Source organism: Camelina sativa, chromosome 9 (genome assembly GCF_030686135.1).
Source record: "Camelina sativa cultivar CO46 ecotype springtype chromosome 9, ASM3068613v1".
Classification (NCBI taxonomy): Eukaryota; Viridiplantae; Streptophyta; class Magnoliopsida; order Brassicales; family Brassicaceae; genus Camelina; species Camelina sativa.
The window spans coordinates 8,022,664-8,040,174 of NC_141888.1; the positions used below are offsets into that span (position 1 = coordinate 8,022,664).

At 31.3% G+C, this 17,511-nt stretch overlaps 2 protein-coding genes and 1 non-coding gene across 7 annotated transcripts; all 3 read left to right on the forward strand.

Moving 5' to 3' along the window:
- The first annotated feature begins 2,585 nt into the window (after positions 1-2,585).
- Positions 2,586-5,615, forward strand: LOC104710707 (uncharacterized). Of its 2 annotated transcripts, none has more exons than XM_010427344.3 (12): positions 2,586-2,695; positions 2,805-2,909; positions 3,012-3,215; positions 3,302-3,397; positions 3,545-3,633; positions 3,708-3,836; positions 4,103-4,223; positions 4,443-4,527; positions 4,625-4,734; positions 4,839-4,987; positions 5,061-5,157; positions 5,248-5,615. In XM_010427344.3, exons 2-12 carry the CDS (start codon positions 2,829-2,831, stop codon positions 5,551-5,553), a joined length of 1,467 nt encoding a protein of 488 aa, XP_010425646.1. In that variant the 5' UTR covers positions 2,586-2,695; positions 2,805-2,828; the 3' UTR covers positions 5,554-5,615. The 2 variants fall into 2 exon arrangements, with proteins under 2 accessions (XP_010425646.1, XP_010425647.1); XM_010427345.3 differs by having other exon boundaries at positions 2,592-2,723.
- Positions 5,616-5,795: 180 nt separating this feature from the next.
- Positions 5,796-5,868, forward strand: TRNAA-AGC (transfer RNA alanine (anticodon AGC)). The gene has a single exon. It is a non-coding gene; the product is annotated as a tRNA-Ala (tRNA).
- Positions 5,869-13,459: 7,591 nt separating this feature from the next.
- On the forward strand, positions 13,460-16,765 carry LOC104710708 (serine/threonine-protein kinase PBL36). 4 transcript variants are annotated; one of them, XM_087467801.1, is made up of 7 exons: positions 13,534-13,851; positions 13,976-14,314; positions 14,760-15,082; positions 15,177-15,312; positions 15,427-15,563; positions 15,660-15,783; positions 15,864-16,765. In XM_087467801.1, exons 2-7 carry the CDS (start codon positions 14,104-14,106, stop codon positions 16,361-16,363), a joined length of 1,431 nt encoding a protein of 476 aa, XP_087323927.1. In that variant the 5' UTR covers positions 13,534-13,851; positions 13,976-14,103; the 3' UTR covers positions 16,364-16,765. The 4 variants fall into 4 exon arrangements, with proteins under 4 accessions (XP_010425649.2, XP_087323927.1, XP_010425648.2 ...); XM_087467800.1 differs by having other exon boundaries at positions 13,578-13,851; positions 14,757-15,082; XM_010427347.3 differs by having other exon boundaries at positions 13,460-14,314.
- Positions 16,766-17,511: the final 746 nt, after the last annotated feature.

Genomic DNA, 17,511 nt, shown 5'->3' on the forward strand with positions numbered 1-17,511 from the left:
AAAACATTAAACTTTTATTGTATTGATACATGTATTTTATAGTTTAGTGTGAATTTTCAGTTTGTAATTTCTAATTATTAAATTAAATATATATATATATATATATATCTAATATACATAATTAAGTATAATTAATAATTATAAACCAATATAAGCAACACTTTCAAAAACTTTGGCATATATTTCGATTTCAAAATTTAGAAATATGAAAAATGTAAGATATAGTTTAATGTTGTTATTTGTTAAATATATATTTATTTTACATAAATATAATATTATTACTTATATGTGTTTGTGCCCCATGCAAAAAAATGTCTGCATCCGCCACTGTGTATGGATATGTTTATGCATTATTAATTATAAAATTTCAACTAACAAATATACATCTGGCAAAAACTAATCATATAATTACAAAATACTCTTACTAGTATATAAATGTAATATTTAAATTAACGTTTATGATCCAGATTTTTGTCAAGTATGAAATGATCAAATTTTGAACTTTTTTAGTAGTAATAATAGAATTAGTTTCGAGTTATGATAGTGGATCCAACGATATAGAGTAAAATATAGTACGATTTAAGTACAATTTGTTAACTAAGAAATACATTGTGTGAGACAAATACGATTAAGTTTGAATGGTGAAAACCTCAACATGCAATATAACAAAAGATTTGAATGGTAGAAACTCCAAGAAATGGTGTGGCATTAATTAGATAACATTATATATAATTAAAATGGAACAAGAATAATATTACAAAATTAAGTTTCCTTATAGCATCTTAGCATCATCTTTATAATAATAATTAAAGCAGTAATATTATTATTATTATTATTATTATTATTATTATTATTATTATTATTATTATTATTATTATTATTATTATTATTATTATTATTATTATTATTATTATTATTATTATTCAAATATACTTATAAAATTTAGCAATTCTAATATATGTGATCGTAAAAATGCTGTCATTAAGTCCTTCCAATCTTCTGTCGAAGATCTTAAATCTGCTGCAGCTGCAATGGCATTGGAAAACATTGTTTTACCCATTGTCTTAGATCATATTGGCAATGAAGGGGAAAACCAATATTTTCTCCTTCAATCACTCAAAGATGTATGTTTTTTTTTTTTGTTCTCAACCTACAAGTATCATCAATATTGTATCGTTATATTACAAACTTTGTATTATTTTGATTGTCAGTTTATTGTTAGAGCAAATTTCGAGAGTTCATATGTTGATGGAATTATGAGGTTATTATTTAACCTCTCCGAAAGTGTTGATGATATTGTATGGGATGTGGTGGCCCATTAACAAAAAAAAAATCATTTCCTCTTAATTAAGGAAATAAATTATGTAGATCAATCAATTTTACAATTATTAATACTAACATTATATAATAGTTACTAGATATCCATCCGCGGTATACCGCGGGACTATTTTTTAATAAAAATAAAATATTATTTGTTTTGTAGACTATATATAACTAATATTTAATTTGTATTTTTTAAAATGTACAACCTTACAAATATATATATATATATATATATATACATATGTATATTAGTTAGTGCAGAAAGTATTTTGTTTGAGGTTTATTGTTATATTATAGGAACTATAACATACAATTAAAATAGTAGTGATTTATAGAAGGAAAATACTGTGTGTGTTTATAAAATTAATTCCTATTGTTTTGTAAAATGGGAAACTTAATATTAATTAAATTAATCAGAAATTTAATACTTAATGTTAAATGGAGTGTGGTTCCTATTGTTTTGGAAATTTTATTAGGATGAGAAATCTTGTTTTTCAAAATTGAAATTTAATATTAGTTAATTAAATGAAAAACAAATTAATAATTAATGTCAATGGCATGGTTGTAAACAGGTTGGAACTTCAGGATTTATTTCATAAGTGTCTCTAAAAATGTATATATATATATTAATTATAACATTTAAACCAAACCATTTTTTATAAACTCAAACCGACATATAATTTTGTTTTGTGTAATATAAACCCTAATCACTCTTTTATAAACCCAAACCGACATATAATTTTGTTTAACTGTAAAATCTAAACACTAAACCTTAACCATTCTTTTATAAACTTAAATTGACATATAATTTTGTTTAATTGTAAAATCTAAACCTCAACCACTCTTTTGTAAACCCAAACCAACATATAATTTTGTTTAATTGTAAAATTTAAACTTTAACCACTCTTTTGTTAACTCAAACCGACATATAATTTCATTTAATTATAAAATCTAAACCTTAACCATTATTTTATCAACCCAAACTGATATATAATTTTATTAGTTATAAAGTTTAAACCCTAATTCTCGTTTATAAACCTAAACCAACATAATTTTTTTAATAAAAAATCTACATAATTTGTTTTATTAATTTGTTAAATTTTGATTTATTAATTTTATTAATTTTGATATAATATGACATATTGTTATATTTTGATTGGTTAATTGAGAGGGTTGATTAAGAGTTGTGAACCCAAAACCGATCAAACCACATACGAGGGTCATTTATTTGGTTGAACCGTTGACTTAACTCATTAGTGTGAGAGAGACCGGTTTAATAGAAACGGACCTTCATCTTCTTCACCCAAAAAAAAAAAAAAAATCACTCAAATCCAGAAAGGGACGATCTTTGGGGATTCAATTCCGTTTCTGGGTTTTTTTCAATTTCGACTTGGATTTATGTGAATTCGATGAAAAGTTTCAATCTTTGGATTTTGTTGATTCTGGGATTTCGAAAAGTTATAAATTTTTGGTTGATGCAGGTATATTATCTCACTCGTTAAACAATGGTGAAAGCAGTGGTTGGAGAAGATACTAGACTTACTTCTGTTGAAGATCGTCTCTCTCACTCAGCTATTCCTGCTGAGGTAAATTTTGATTAGTTTTCATGTGATTGTAAATGCATGTTGTCTCTGCCTTGAGTTTAAGATGTGATTTTTTTTTATTTCTCAATTTTGTTTTGAGCATAGGTGGGTCTTGTGATAGGGAAGCTTAGCTCTGTTCTGGATCGTGGATTCGTGTTTGATTTAATTCCCACACCGAGCAACGATGATGGAGAACCAGCTTGCTCGGTTTTGGAGACTAAAGATGATAAAAGGAAGCCTTCCAAGTCAAAATCAGAGTCAAGTTCTCTATCGATTGATTCCGATTGGGTAGCTGAACATGCTCGACAGGTTTGTCTTTGCTGTTTGTCTGACTCCTAGTTTTGTTGTTAGATGGATGTGTTTGTTTCATGATGATTGGCATTGTAATGGGTCAGGTATCGAGAATGCTGTTGGGTGGAATGAAGGTTGTTGGTATCTATGTGTGGGCTAGTGATGCTGCTTTTAAGAATTCTACTATGATCCTTTGCCAGGTAACATTGGAGATATATTTCGATTGTGGCCTCTGTGTCTTTTAAAGGTGTATGTGTGTCTTTTATTTGTTAAATTAAGATTGTAGGGTGTTAGTGAGTAAACTGTAAACCATGATAATGGATCTAAGTGATGGGAAACTTTATCAGGCTATCAAGGGAGTTACAGATGCAATACGACATTTGGATCCTAGCTTGGATGAAGCTCTTCTTATTCACATATGTTATAGTCCAAGGAGGTATGGATTCAGTTTTTAGGAATTTGGTGAACTCTCTCGGGTACTTAAACTAAGGATGACACATGTTTTTGCAGATGGAGTTGTCGAACTTGTTTGTTGAGCTCAAGTATTACGTCAAGTAGTCTTCGACCTTGTGACTTTAAGCTGGGAAGGGTGTTAAGTTCTCTACAGAGGTTTAAGTGCAGCTACAGCTTTAATTTCAGGTAATGCCACTGCATTTTGATTTGGTTTTTGGAATTCTACGTTCTATATCTTTTTATAAATGCAATTTTCATGTATAAAAATATTTCACAATGATATTCATGTCAATTATGTTGAAAGTTGATTTGGAAATTTGATCAGCACTCAGGCGCGTTCTTATTATGATTTCTCTGAATGACTACACTTATATAAATACTGGAACTCTTTCTTTTTGTATTCATTCCTGACCTCAATCTAATGATATTTTTATTCACTTTTTCGCAAGTAGATTACCAATTTACCGTGAGGGTGAGTCAACTGCCCAATCATTCACTGATATCCTCCGTCGAGAACTTGCAATTCATGCAAAAGAGCTGAAGAGTGCAAATGCAATGGTTGATGGGGATTTGGTGAGGAGAAAGTAAAACGATTTATGTTTCTATGTTGCTTGTTGGATATTGGATGTTGAGTTCTTAAATCGATTTCTAGCTCTCAAGCTTGATGCTTTTTTCTAGTTATTTAATCAAATAGTATAATGCAATGCGGTTAGGTTATCCTTGTGGATGGCGTCTGTCTGGTAATAATCTTCCCTTGTTTCTAATTCTTTTTTAACCTATGTTGGGCTGAAGGTGCATAACGATGAGCCTTGCAACACGGATGGCGAACATGAAGTTGAACTGTTATTCCCATTCATGAAAGATAGTCGTGCTGAAGGTATGTTTTACTCACTCTACTTAGCCATACTGATTTGGTTTGCTATTGGACATGTCTTTCTGATGATTGTATCTGACATTATATTTATGTTGAGAAGCATTAACTGCAAAGAATATTACTGGAATTCTACTCTTCGGTGGTTCTATATTCTCTTACGCCTACTTGAACATGAAAGAACCAGTTTCACAAGCTATTACTGATATTAAGGTATTGCAACGATGTCTCTTCCCTTTTTTCACAAGCTTGTGCCATTTCTATTGGAGTTATTGAATTTTTAAATAATTTGTTGATGGTGGTATATTTCTTTTCAGGCTGACATTATTAGGAGTCTGCAAAGTAGATTGGACATTATCTGTGACGAGGCTGAGCAGGATGTCATTCCAAAGGATGTTGGAGACGATGAGGATGCAAATGAGATGTCAAAAATTCCCATATCCAAACTCATCTTCAAATCATCAACGTGAGTTAGCTGTTAAACATAACAGTTTCTAATTTTCTGATACAAAACTTAACGTCTTGATGTTTGTAAACAGAAAAATATGCCATCTCCGTCTTCCTAGGAGAGTTCTTGTTCCGTGGCTGGCGGATATGTATATCTGCGATTATCTACAGCCATTTGAGTCACACGAGGTATATGAGCAAACCTGTCTTACATTCATTACACCTTTTTTAACTCTTCTTCCAAATGTTAATGCGTACGTTTGGTGATTTTCTGAAAAGGTGGTAAAAGAACGTTGCATTGAGTTAATGTCCATGGAACATTCTTCTATTGACGCATCAAAGATTTCAGAAGTGGAAACCGAAACTTCTTTATTGATTGCGGAATCAATGTGGGACGTGATATCTCATGCGACTTCTGCTTCCAATTTCCGGTTAGAAGGGAACGTGGAAAGGACAATGGGTGGAGATGAAAGAAAGAGAACAAGTAACGCCGGCGGTAATGCATCCAACGTCCCTATTTTGGTAGGGATTTTCGTGCTTTTACTCTCGATTGTAATAGGATTCATGCTTTACCAGAGCGAATAGCAAATATCACATAAATCTCTGTTTTGATCAAACCACAAATGAATTGAGTTTTGTTTCAAGAATTATAGTTATAGAGCAAGTTTTTTTTCCGATGCTATCGGTTTAGTAACTGAGATTGGCATCACGAGACTGAGTAGGCTGAGAAAGCAAACGAGTCCTTATTGAGCTCAGCCTGAAAGGCACCGACATGTTCCCATGTATTAGATGGATTTACTCATTATACGCAACTCAAATATCATAATGGGGATGTAGCTCAGATGGTAGAGCGCTCGCTTAGCATGCGAGAGGTACAGGGATCGATACCCCGCATCTCCACTTTTTATTCTTTCCATCCTTTGATATTTTTACATAGATGTCCTCAATGTTTTGATAGTTGCCACCCAGAAATAATTACAATATAACCCTGACCCAGTCTAAAACACCTATGATGTATATTAACAAATAATTTTTTTGGGATTAACTCTCTTATTCATTCTCTCTTAATTAACTAATGAAAATATAATAATATGTCATGTCATATCATATTTAAAAAATAAATCAAATAAAATAAAAAGACAAAATAAATTAAAGAAACAAATTATATAGATTCTCTTTTTTATTAAGGAATTTATATCGTTTTTAAGTTTGTAAAAGGAGAATTAGGGTTTAAACTTTATAATTAAAAAAATTATATGTTCGTTTGAGTTTATAAAAAATGGTTAGAATTAAGATTTTACAATTAAATGAAATTATGTGTCAGTTTGGGTTAACAAAAGAGTGGTTAAAGTATAGATTTTACAATTAAACGAAATTATATATCGGCTTGGGTTTACAAAAGAGTGGTTAGGGTTTAGATTTTACAATTAAACAAAATTATATATCCATTTGGGTTTATAAAAGAGTGGTTACAGATTAGTGTTTAGATTTTACAATTAAACAAAAGTATATGTCGGTTTGGGTTTATAAAAGAGTGATTAGGGTTTAAATTACACAATTAAACAAAATTATGTGTCGTTTTGAGTTTATAAAAAATGGTTAGAGTTTAAATGTTATAATTAAATACTATAATATAATATTAGAATTAAAAATTGTAAGATTGATTGTTCTACAAAATTTGTTTCCCGTACAATATCATCAACACTTTCAGAGAGGTTAAAAAGTAAACTAGTAATCTCATCGACACATGAACTCTCGAAGTCCGCTCTAACAATAACTTGACAATCAAAATAATAAAAAGTCTGTAATACAATGATACAATATTATTTTATAAGTATATTTGAACTCTTGACATACCATAACATAAATAATAATGAAAATTATCACCAAAATTGAAAAAAAAAACATAAAATGCAAAAGATACGTATGCATGATTATATTTAAATAAGTTATATATTTGGATATTGTATTATTTGAATAAATAAAAGTGTAAAAAATGTTACTGACATTTAAATTAATTTGTTATATTTTTATTATTTACCAATAATAATAATAATACTAATAATACTAATAATAATAATAATAATAATAATAACGATGATGATGATGATGATGATGATGATATAAAGGAACTTAAGTTTGTAATATTATTCTTATCATTATTATTACTATTAATCCATTTGGTTTTAAATAGTATTTTATCTAACACTCCATTTCTTGCATTTTTTACCATTCAAATATTTTGTTTTATTGCATGTTAGCGTCTTCACCATTTAAACATTATTTTTTACTACTGATTTTACATTATCGGCATTTGTCTCACATAATGTATTTCATATTAACAAATTGAACTCAAACCGCACCATATGTTTATCCTATATCGTTGAATACAATGTCATAATTTGAAACATAATTTTATTTTAAAATCCGATTGAGTTTTATTTGTCTTTGTAGGATAACAAAGAAACTATTTGTGAGGTGTGACCTAGTAAATATTAATATTAAACTTTATATACAACGAGAATTAGAAATGGAAAGTTAACACTTGTATAAATTTCCTTATTGTCAAATAAGTAGATTTAGCATTACTGAATATGTAAAGAACTTGTTAGGCAAATTATGACATTGTATAAATATAAGCCTAAAGGTTAATGAATAAAATGAGAGAAACTATTTTAGTTCTAAAGTTTTCTCCAAATCTATCATGGTATCAGAGTCTTGATCCTATTTCCATGAATTATGGTTCTTTTATTTTTCCACATTCTAAAAAAAAAGAAACACCTATGTTTTTTTTATCGATCTCATCTTCTTTTCTTTGACCTTGTTTCCTTCAATCTATTTTTGTTGAAATATTCTTAATTTTTTATAGTTATAGGCCATGAATGGAATGAGTTTTTAAATTGGTTTTTAGCTTTTGGTTTTTAGATTTTAGTTTTTGGTTTTTAAATATTTGGTTTTTACTAAAAAGTTTAAAACATTTTTAAAAATAATAATAAAAATTGAAAACTGAAAGAATAACACTAACGATTATAAAAACCACTATAAGATGGTTTTTGGTTTTCTTTGTAAATGGGTAAAATCTGCCAAAAACTAGATTTCCTAATTTTTAAGGAAACCGATTTTATAAAATCTTGAATGGTAGAAAATTAGATTTTTAGAAAAACTAAAACCAAAATCTACTAAAAAACTTGTAACCATTTAAGGCCATAAGTTTGCTGTTTGCTTAGCTTTGTTTGCAATTTTGATTTTTTTTGTCTCATACTACAAAGGAGACGTTCATTGATTGATGATATTGATGTGGATTATGAGCATGGACCGTTGATGGGTTCGTTCAATTCACTTATCTAATCTATCTCTTTCAGGTTTTTATGTGGTTATATCTAACACTACAAATACGATGTAACCACAAAGATGATGAACTCCAATAGATATATACATATCCAATGGGGTGATGACATGGTGTCGCTGTGAACTTGAGCATGAACCAATTGATGAGTTCGTTCAGTTCACATGGTGACATAAGGTGATGGAGATACACAACTACTACAGTATTCTCCACCGAATTGATGACCTTATGACGAGGTTTAAACACCATTGATGATTCTATAGTGATATGATGACTGTTAAGATGATATGATGATTGTTCAATCTCATACGTGTTATCACATATGAGCTTCTGGGAGGGTATTAGGATATTTCAGAGATTACAAGATCGAGTTAAATGGAAAGTTAACATTTGTACAATATTTTTTTTTACTATTATTGAATATGTAAAAAATTTGTTAGACAAGATATGACATTATATAATTATAAGCCTAAAGGCTAATGAATAGAATGAGAGAAACTATTTTACTTCTAAAGTTTCCTCCAAATCTATCAGAGACTTTTCTGAAAGTTAGAGGCTATAACGTAATGATTTTACAAATTTTGAAGAGTTCAAACCTTGATGTGAAAGTCACATCAAGGTTTGTGTGGGATTGGACCAGCTTCACCAATGAACAAGGAAGGCAAATCTCGCAAGAAGAAAAAATCTTGCTGAAAGCAAAATTCAGTCAGTTGAGAGAGAATCACAGGAGGAAATCTAATCTCCTCACTAAGCCTAGAGAGTACGAAGATGTTCCTCCATTCATAAAGTGTAAACTCTGTTACCAGCTTCTCGACCTTCCAGAGAGAAACATTAAAAATCTGATTAGCCCAGCATGTTCCTACCCCCTTGACTTCACCACAGCTACACCATGAGCTCACTCACTCTGGAGTCAAAGGATTTATTTTGAGTTAGTGTCCAATTATGCATGACAAGTTGGTATTTGATTTGGTCAATTATGTTATTCATGTTTATCACTTGTGTTTAGCTATAATCTAGAAGTAGTTTGTTTCACGTTGTGTCACACTATGTTTCCCTAAGGCTATATAAGCCATTGTTGTTTATTAATGAAGTATTGCAGTTTCTAGATTTGTATTGAGATTAACATTCTGGTATCAGAGCGAAATTGTGTGTGCAGATGGGTTCAGAAGGAGGAAATGGTGGTTTCTCTACACCTCGTATCCCGAAATTTGATGGCGACTATTATCATTGGAGCATGCTCACAAAGCATCTAATATATAGGCTAAAATGTATAGTACTATAGTAGAGATTAACCGACGTTGCTACCTCTTTTATTAGAAACCCAAATTGAGCTTGTCAAAATGGTCTCCTCGCGATGATGATTGACATACGTGTTACATAGTTGTTAAAGCTCAATTTTGGTAAGAAATTTTCTTTCTTAAATTTGAACTCTGTGTTTTTAGATTAAGAATTTAAAGATATACTGTAAAATACTACTGAAACTTATTTTTGAGAATTATCCTAAAATTTATTTTCTTATCCATAAAATATGAAATGGAGAAACATGTGAACAGTTTTTTGATTAATCAATAAAAATGTATAATTTCTAAACTCTAAAGTCTAAAGCCTATAATTCGTTACAAAAAAAATTAATAACTTTCCTAACATCTTATATATAATAGAGGAATACCCTAGAATAGCACTAATTTATGTTTTTTCTTCCAAAGTTAGCACACATGTTCAAATATTCCAAAACTAGCATTATTATTATTATTATTATCTTAACTATAACTTTTTACTGACGATTTTGAAATCTTAAGTGAAGTATATGATGCTTACGGTGAAGCTTTGGTCTTGTTCTTCTTCTTCATGTATCAATTATGATCTTAGATTTTGAGATTTTCGAAGTGATTTTTATGGCTTTTAATTGAGAAATTGGGTAAATTTGTAGTGAATATGATCGTGATGATTATTAGAAGAAGAAGAAGCAGAACGAAGATGGAAGAAGAAGCAAAATAGGAACAAAGATGGAAGAAGAAGAAGAAGAAGAACGAAGATGGCAGAGAACGAAGACTAGAGAAGCCATGTCTTTACAATGTAGCAGAGATGTGAGGTCCTTGTTACCCCATTCTCAGCCAAAACATTCTTTGAGATTCCTGAAGAAACTCTTCTAACGATATGTACGTCTAATTATGAGTGGTCGTCTCAGAGCTAAACCAATGTTAATTTGGGTATTGGAATTGTTGGGCATTGTTGGGTAATAAATGAAATCTGATTATGAGTGGTGGCTTGAATTGTTGGGTATTGGAATCTGAACTGTGAATGGAATAGAAAATCATATATAATTTTGAAGCTGAAATGTGTATTTGAGTGGTACTCTCTCCTCTTTGGACATCAAAGTTATTGCATACCAAGTGTTTGATATAATGTCATTGCAAACAAAACAGTTGGTAAATGTACAAAAGTTTGTTGTCTTCGTGATGATGGAGTTGGCTAGTAGTGTTTATGATACGGAGTACAGTAGAGGATGATCTTCTGATTATGATCATCATCATTTCTGGGATTTCTGGATATTCAGGAAAATATTTCTAAATTTCAAGAACGTCTTCCTAAACATCATGAAATGCTTCCTAAATCTAAAGAAATGAGTTTTTTTGAATCTTTTAATTTATGTTTTGCCATAAAATATCACATATTACTCCACTTGGTGAGTGATATTTGATTTTATTTTGTGCATATCCTGATATTTTATTTATGTATAGAAGATTAATAATCTGATTTTGTGTCTTCTTAAATATTTTATGAAGTTTATCCTGAAGTTTAAGGTTTTCTTCCTAAATTATTGAATCCTTCCTAAATTTAAATTAATGTGTTTATAAATCTTTCTACACTGTTTTGTCTCAATATGTGAAAGATTACTATGTTATAATGAGGGGTAATGATATCATTAATCAATACCCAGACATTCTATGAAGGTCATCATTAAGTTCCAAATTTTTTATGAAGGTCATCCTTAAGTTTAAGGACATTTTCCTAAATTTCGTCGAACAAAACGGAATGTACAAGATTTTTAGCACGAATCCTTCCTAAATTTCGTGGAAAGTGTTGGATGTTTGATGCTGTTTTTTCAAGTTGCAAGAACATCATAAAAGATTCTAAAAAATACAGAGAACTTAAATAAGAAGGAAAAACAGAGTAAAGATCCTTGTTAAGAGCACAAGCCTCCATAAGCACAAATGCATGAAATCATCATCAGATCTAGTGAAGACAAACAATGATACTCACCCAGCCTAAATCTCAAAATACAATCATAGATTTAAAACTCAAACATCATTATACTTCCACCATTGTCTTCGGTTATGTCTTCTTCTATACTTCCACCATGTGACATGGTTCATGTCTATCAGCCACCTCCTCCGCCGTCTCTGCACCATCGCCACCACCACTACCTTAGCCCTATTGTGATCTCAGTTCTCCATCAACGAATCCACAATAAAGATACGGAGATGAACACTGGTAACAATCACGATTCAGATAAGAATCGAAACCCTAATCAAAATCCAGCCAATGATCCTTCTCAATTCCAGATTCCTCACAATCATATCCCTATGATTCCCTAGCCACCGATCCGTCAGCGTACAATGACCTCATCAGACAAAGGAGCTGCAGCTGAACGCACTGCCTCAGATGTCGTCTCTGAATTGAACCTTCGATCATCTTCACGCAATACGACTGAATCCTTCGACTCCTCCTTTAACACGTGATTCCAATGCGCCACAACTTTCAAATTTCACCTACACACTCGTCGGCCAAAAGCTTAACCTTGATAATAGAGTCATGTATAATTAGATTTATAATAATAAAAATTTATTTAATTAGATCATGGGTGCTAAATTCAGAAAATACTAAAATGAGTGCTAGATTTGGAAGAAAAACTTAAATTTGTGGTATTTTTGAGAATCACCTTATATAATAAAATATGGTCTTTTTAGTAGTAAGTCATTTTTCACTAGAGATATTATACCAATCGTTACTAGATTCGAACCCACTTCTCTCCGCCGTCCACCGGTGACTCTTCGTTCCGTCCAAAACTCTATATATATATATTTTTTAACTTTTATTACATTTTTTTTTCTTTTTAAAAGACAAAACAAAAGAGAAGAGGATTAGATTCATTGGTCTGAGTCAAGAGTCAAGAACACCACCTGTAATTCCAACAAGTTTAGTTGCCTACCGTTTATCATTATCTGAAAACACATAAATGTTTCCACGTGTCACCATCTTACGATAATATCACAAAAAAGCTTTATATTCTTCTAGATGTAACGTTTAGCATAACACATAACTCTCTCTACAAACACATAACGTAATCTCCCCTACCCAAAAAAGTCTACCCTTTCCGTCTTGTTTATTTATTTTTAACCTCAATTATTACTTTTTTTTATAAGGGACTAAATATGAACTGATTAATACTACTATTTTAGAATCTGGAAATAAGTTAAATAAAGTTATCAACATTACTCATACTTGATTAAACTATGATATCCTTACATTCCTAAGATCTAAAGAATAATTGGTGCATGAAAGAGAACATCTCATTATATTTTTCTTATATTACATTCTAACCAAAATTTGAATCTACAAAATTTAGAACATGTCAATTGTAAAATTAAAATTATAACTTATATATTCTTGTTTCTTATATAAAATATTACAATAATCCGTAATCTCTATTGTAAACTGGAACAGTAAAATGATATATCAATTATTTTTAAGTGACCAAACTTTCAATGGTTAAAATACATCATCCTCATCATGATTATGTATTTTATTTGTGAAAACTGTCTTTTTGATACATATTTGTCTTTTTTAACATAATATCAAAAAAATAATTTGCTAAAGATAAAATTAGACGTATACATTTTCTTAAACAGCTAATTAATAATAATTTTCATATTTTTGAAGTGCTACAAAGTTATTACAATGAAATTATATAAAGTGTCCAAAAAAAGTTACATATAAAAGTATTTTTTGGAAATATTATTTTTTTAAAAATTAAAATAATTTTAGAAAGATTAAATTGACCAAATCAATCATCATATAATTTCTATTCTTGTACGCGTATTTCTAAATTATTTAACCAAAGATTAAAAGATTAGTGTAAACATTATACAAGATTATAAGTTTCATAAAAAAATTAAATTATATTAAGTAAGAGTACTTTATTAGCTGCCCAAGCTGACCAGTTTGCTTATCTCTCTTACTCAAGCTGCCCGATCTACCCGTTCCTGACCACTTTCACTCTCTCTCTCTCTCTCTCTCTCTCTCTCTCTCTCTCTCTCTCTATAGCTCTCGCGCACGCAAAAAATCTCCCTTTTGACTTAAAAAACTTTCTCCGGCTAATCTCCTTTTGTTTTCCTTTTGTTCTTCGTTCACTTGTATCTCTTCTTTGTCCCCTAATTAAGAAGCTCAAATTTCACTTCTACTGAACTGGGTTTTATCTTTTGCCTTAGTGTTGCTTTGGATCTTTTGTTGATGTTCGGTTTTGGGGCCAAAAGGTTCAAACTTTATTATACTCTCAGAGAATTGGGTTTATTCGATCTTCATCTTTCTGTTGATTTCATTTTCTGGGTCTGATCAAAGTTTTTTTGTTTTTTTTTTTTCTACTCACTATGTGATCAGAGAAAAAGAAAGAGAGTGATCTATTCTAGGGTTGATTGAAGTGGAGGCTTCAATTGACTTTTTTGTTTTGTCTTGGTTTTTCGAATCCTATGGTGGTTCGATTTGGAATTTAGAGTTAAATGTTTTGAATGATGGCTACAAAGCCAGGCTCTGTTAACGTGGTGGAGAAATTGGGTGTTGAGAAAGCTGAGAAAGGGAAGATGATGAGTAAAAAGAAGAATGTTAAGAAAGATGGAGATGAGAGTGAAAGTGGTTTTTGGTATAGATTCAAGTTCATCTTTAGTTGTATCTCTTCTAGATCAAAAGTTGATAGTTCCATGAATGCTACTACAGTTATTGGTAAGATCACTTTTATTCCCTTCTTCTTTACAGATTATAAAGTTAAGGTTTGTTTTGTATGTATGTATGTATGTATGTATTTGTGTAGATGACAAAGTTTTTCCTAAATTAGTCGCTTTCAGATTGTGGTTGAGCTTTCAGTTATCTCTCTGCTCATCATTTGTAGGATTGAAATTAATAGGGATGGTTACTTTTTATATGGTAGAAGTTTTGTGTGTGTCAATTTTAAGATAGAGCCTTTGTGACCTTGAACCAACAATTGATTTGAGACATCTTTTGCTGAAATAATAAACCAGAGAGATGTAAACAAGCCTTTATACCTCCAATGTGTATTCTACAATCTGCCTTGTGTTTCTGTCTATCTGTTTGACCTTTATCTTACTGTGCGAGTGTGAGACTTGGTTTCGTCCATATACTGACTTTCTTCCATACTACAATTCAGCAGAACCTAAAAAAGTTATTGCAAAGAATGAAAGTCAACCAGCTCCGACTAAAGACATTGGCTCTGTGGAGAGTTGTTCCTCAACACCTCTAATAAGTGGGGAATTGAAGTATTCTTCTAAGCTACGGATTTTCATGTTCAACGACCTTAAGTTAGCAACTAGGAATTTCAGACCAGAGTCTCTTCTCGGTGAGGGTGGGTTTGGATGTGTTTTTAAAGGATGGATAGAGGAGAATGGAACTGCACCAGTTAAGCCTGGTACCGGTTTAACTGTTGCTGTCAAGACACTGAACCCAGATGGCCTTCAAGGTCACAAGGAGTGGCTGGTAATGACCAATCTTTTTACACCTTGATATCGGTTATGGTCTCATGCTTCGGTTTCTATGTAAAATGTTGATGGATTTTGCTGTTTATGTCCAGGCTGAGATTAACTTCCTTGGAAACCTTGTTCACCCCAGTCTGGTTAAATTGGTTGGTTATTGCATGGAAGAAGATCAAAGGCTGCTCGTCTACGAGTTTATGCCACGAGGGAGTTTGGAGAACCATCTCTTCAGAAGTATGTCAACCAAAAACCACTGCACATCATGTTCTTTCTTTTTTTAGTTCTTTCAGAAGGATTCAAAATTAACCACTGTATTTTTTTTTTTTTTTTTTTTTTAATATGGTTCAGGGACCTTGCCTCTCCCATGGTCTGTTAGAATGAAAATTGCACTTGGAGCAGCTAAAGGTCTCGCCTTTCTTCACGAAGAAGCTGAGAAGCCAGTCATATATCGAGATTTTAAAACATCTAATATTTTACTGGATGCAGTATGTCTGAAAGCCAATTAACCTAATCAAAAAGCCTCAGATTCTTCCTTTACTCTCTATATATTTATATATTTTAGAAACTTCTTCCTGTTTCAGGAATATAATGCAAAGCTCTCTGATTTTGGGCTTGCGAAAGATGCACCAGACGAGAAAAAATCCCATGTGTCAACTCGAGTTATGGGAACTTATGGTTATGCTGCCCCCGAATATGTAATGACTGGTAAGTCAGCTATCCTGGCTTTGTCTTTTGGCATTATCAGTTGACCTTCTGGACTTAAAAATTTCATCTATGAACATCAGGACATCTTACAACGAAGAGCGATGTGTACAGTTTTGGAGTAGTTTTACTTGAAATATTAACAGGACGAAGAGCCGTGGATAAAAGTCGGCCGAACGGGGAACAAAACTTGGTTGAATGGGTGAGACCACATCTCTTAGACAAGAAAAGGTTGTGTCGGCTACTAGATCCTCGGTTAGAAGGTCACTACTCGATCAAGGGTGCTCAGAAAGCCACACAAGTAGCAGCGCAATGTCTTAACCGAGACTCCAAAGCTAGACCGAAGATGAGTGAAATTGTGGAAGCTTTGAAGCCTTTACCAAATCTTAAAGACTTTGCTAGCTCTTCATCTTCTTTCCAAACGATGCAGCCTGTTGCTAAGAATGGAGTCAGAACACAAGGAGGAGGGTTTGTGTCGAGAAATGGACCGCCTATGAGAAGTTTGTCTAGCTTAAACTTGCCTCAAGCATCCCCTTATCGTTATGCCCGCCAATCACCAAAGCCTAAGGGAAAAGAGCCATGAGTCCAATAGATATCAATTAGTTCTTCATGTCTGACCCGAGGTTTTGTAGATTGGGGCTGTATGGTTCAGCTTCTTCTTTCCGATTCAAGAGCGGGTTGCAAAAGCTTTTATCCAGATCAAAGAGATGGTCTGTGGAAGCTGAAGCTTGGCAAGTTTGGAATGTTTCGGATCCTGTTTGTGTTCTTTGAGTTTTTGGAACTCAGAACAAATATCTTTGGTCCTGAAGGTCCAAAGATTTTGATCTTATGATTTTAATGTTGTAGAAATGTAAAGTTTGAGAGTGTAAAGTTTCTATAAAGGATAAAAAAAACCTGTTGTCTGTAAAAACTTATCTAAACCCTGTAATGTATATTGTTCTGACTTCTGATGTGCATTGATTATTTATCTTTTACCTTTGTTAAATTATAACCTCTTCGGAGATTTCGAATTAGAAATCCTTTGATGGACTACACCGTGTTATGATCAAAATACACCATCTCTTACTTACATTGTTACTTCAAATTCAAATAATCTAGAGAATTTAGGGGCGTGAAACCAAAACCGAACCAAGGTGAAGTTATTAACCATTTGATTTCATTATTTAAATCCAAAACAACTAAAATAAAATTGAACTTGTTTTTTTAACCAAAACCGAATAAACCAAAAGTTTATATTATTAAAGTATTGATAGGTTCTCCCGCTATCACTCCCAAACGCAGCGTGTGAGATTGGTAACAATTAGAACCAATTAAAGAAATCCCTAAATTTCAAAAACTCATCCCTACAAACGCTAAAACAGTATACATATGTTTCTTAACATATATAACTAGCCATAATGTTAAAATTACATCACTATTTATTATATTAGTAAAACCTCTATAACTTATAGATACTATTCTAATTGGGTAATTTTCAAAAAATATATATTTTAAAATAAAATTTAATCGTTATAACTAATATTTTAATAGAATCAATTACAAAAAAATGACATTTATCATGTTTTGAAGAGACATTCAAAGTTTTTTATATATTCAAAATATTAAACATGAAGTCTAACAAAAAAAATTATGTGTATATATTACATATATTTTGAAAATTTTATATAATTATTAACATATACTATTGATGGGACCATATATTTAATTAATATTTTCAAAAAAGTTATTATC

What these genes read in the sequence shown, in the direction of transcription:
- LOC104710707 (XM_010427344.3), top strand. Translation starts at nt 2,829, where the DNA reads ATGGTGAAAGCAGTGGTTGGAGAAGATACTAGACTTACTTCTGTTGAA. An exon ending in CAATGGTTGATGGGGATTTG is followed by an intron (nt 4,224 to 4,442) that starts GTGAGGAGAAAG and finishes GTTGGGCTGAAG; the next exon opens with GTGCATAACGATGAGCCTTG. An exon ending in AAGCTATTACTGATATTAAG is followed by an intron (nt 4,735 to 4,838) that starts GTATTGCAACGA and finishes ATTTCTTTTCAG; the next exon opens with GCTGACATTATTAGGAGTCT.
- LOC104710708 (XM_010427346.3), top strand. Translation starts at nt 14,104, where the DNA reads ATGATGGCTACAAAGCCAGGCTCTGTTAACGTGGTGGAGAAATTGGGT. An exon ending in GAATGCTACTACAGTTATTG is followed by an intron (nt 14,315 to 14,756) that starts GTAAGATCACTT and finishes ACTACAATTCAG; the next exon opens with CAGAACCTAAAAAAGTTATT. An exon ending in GGAGAACCATCTCTTCAGAA is followed by an intron (nt 15,313 to 15,426) that starts GTATGTCAACCA and finishes AATATGGTTCAG; the next exon opens with GGACCTTGCCTCTCCCATGG.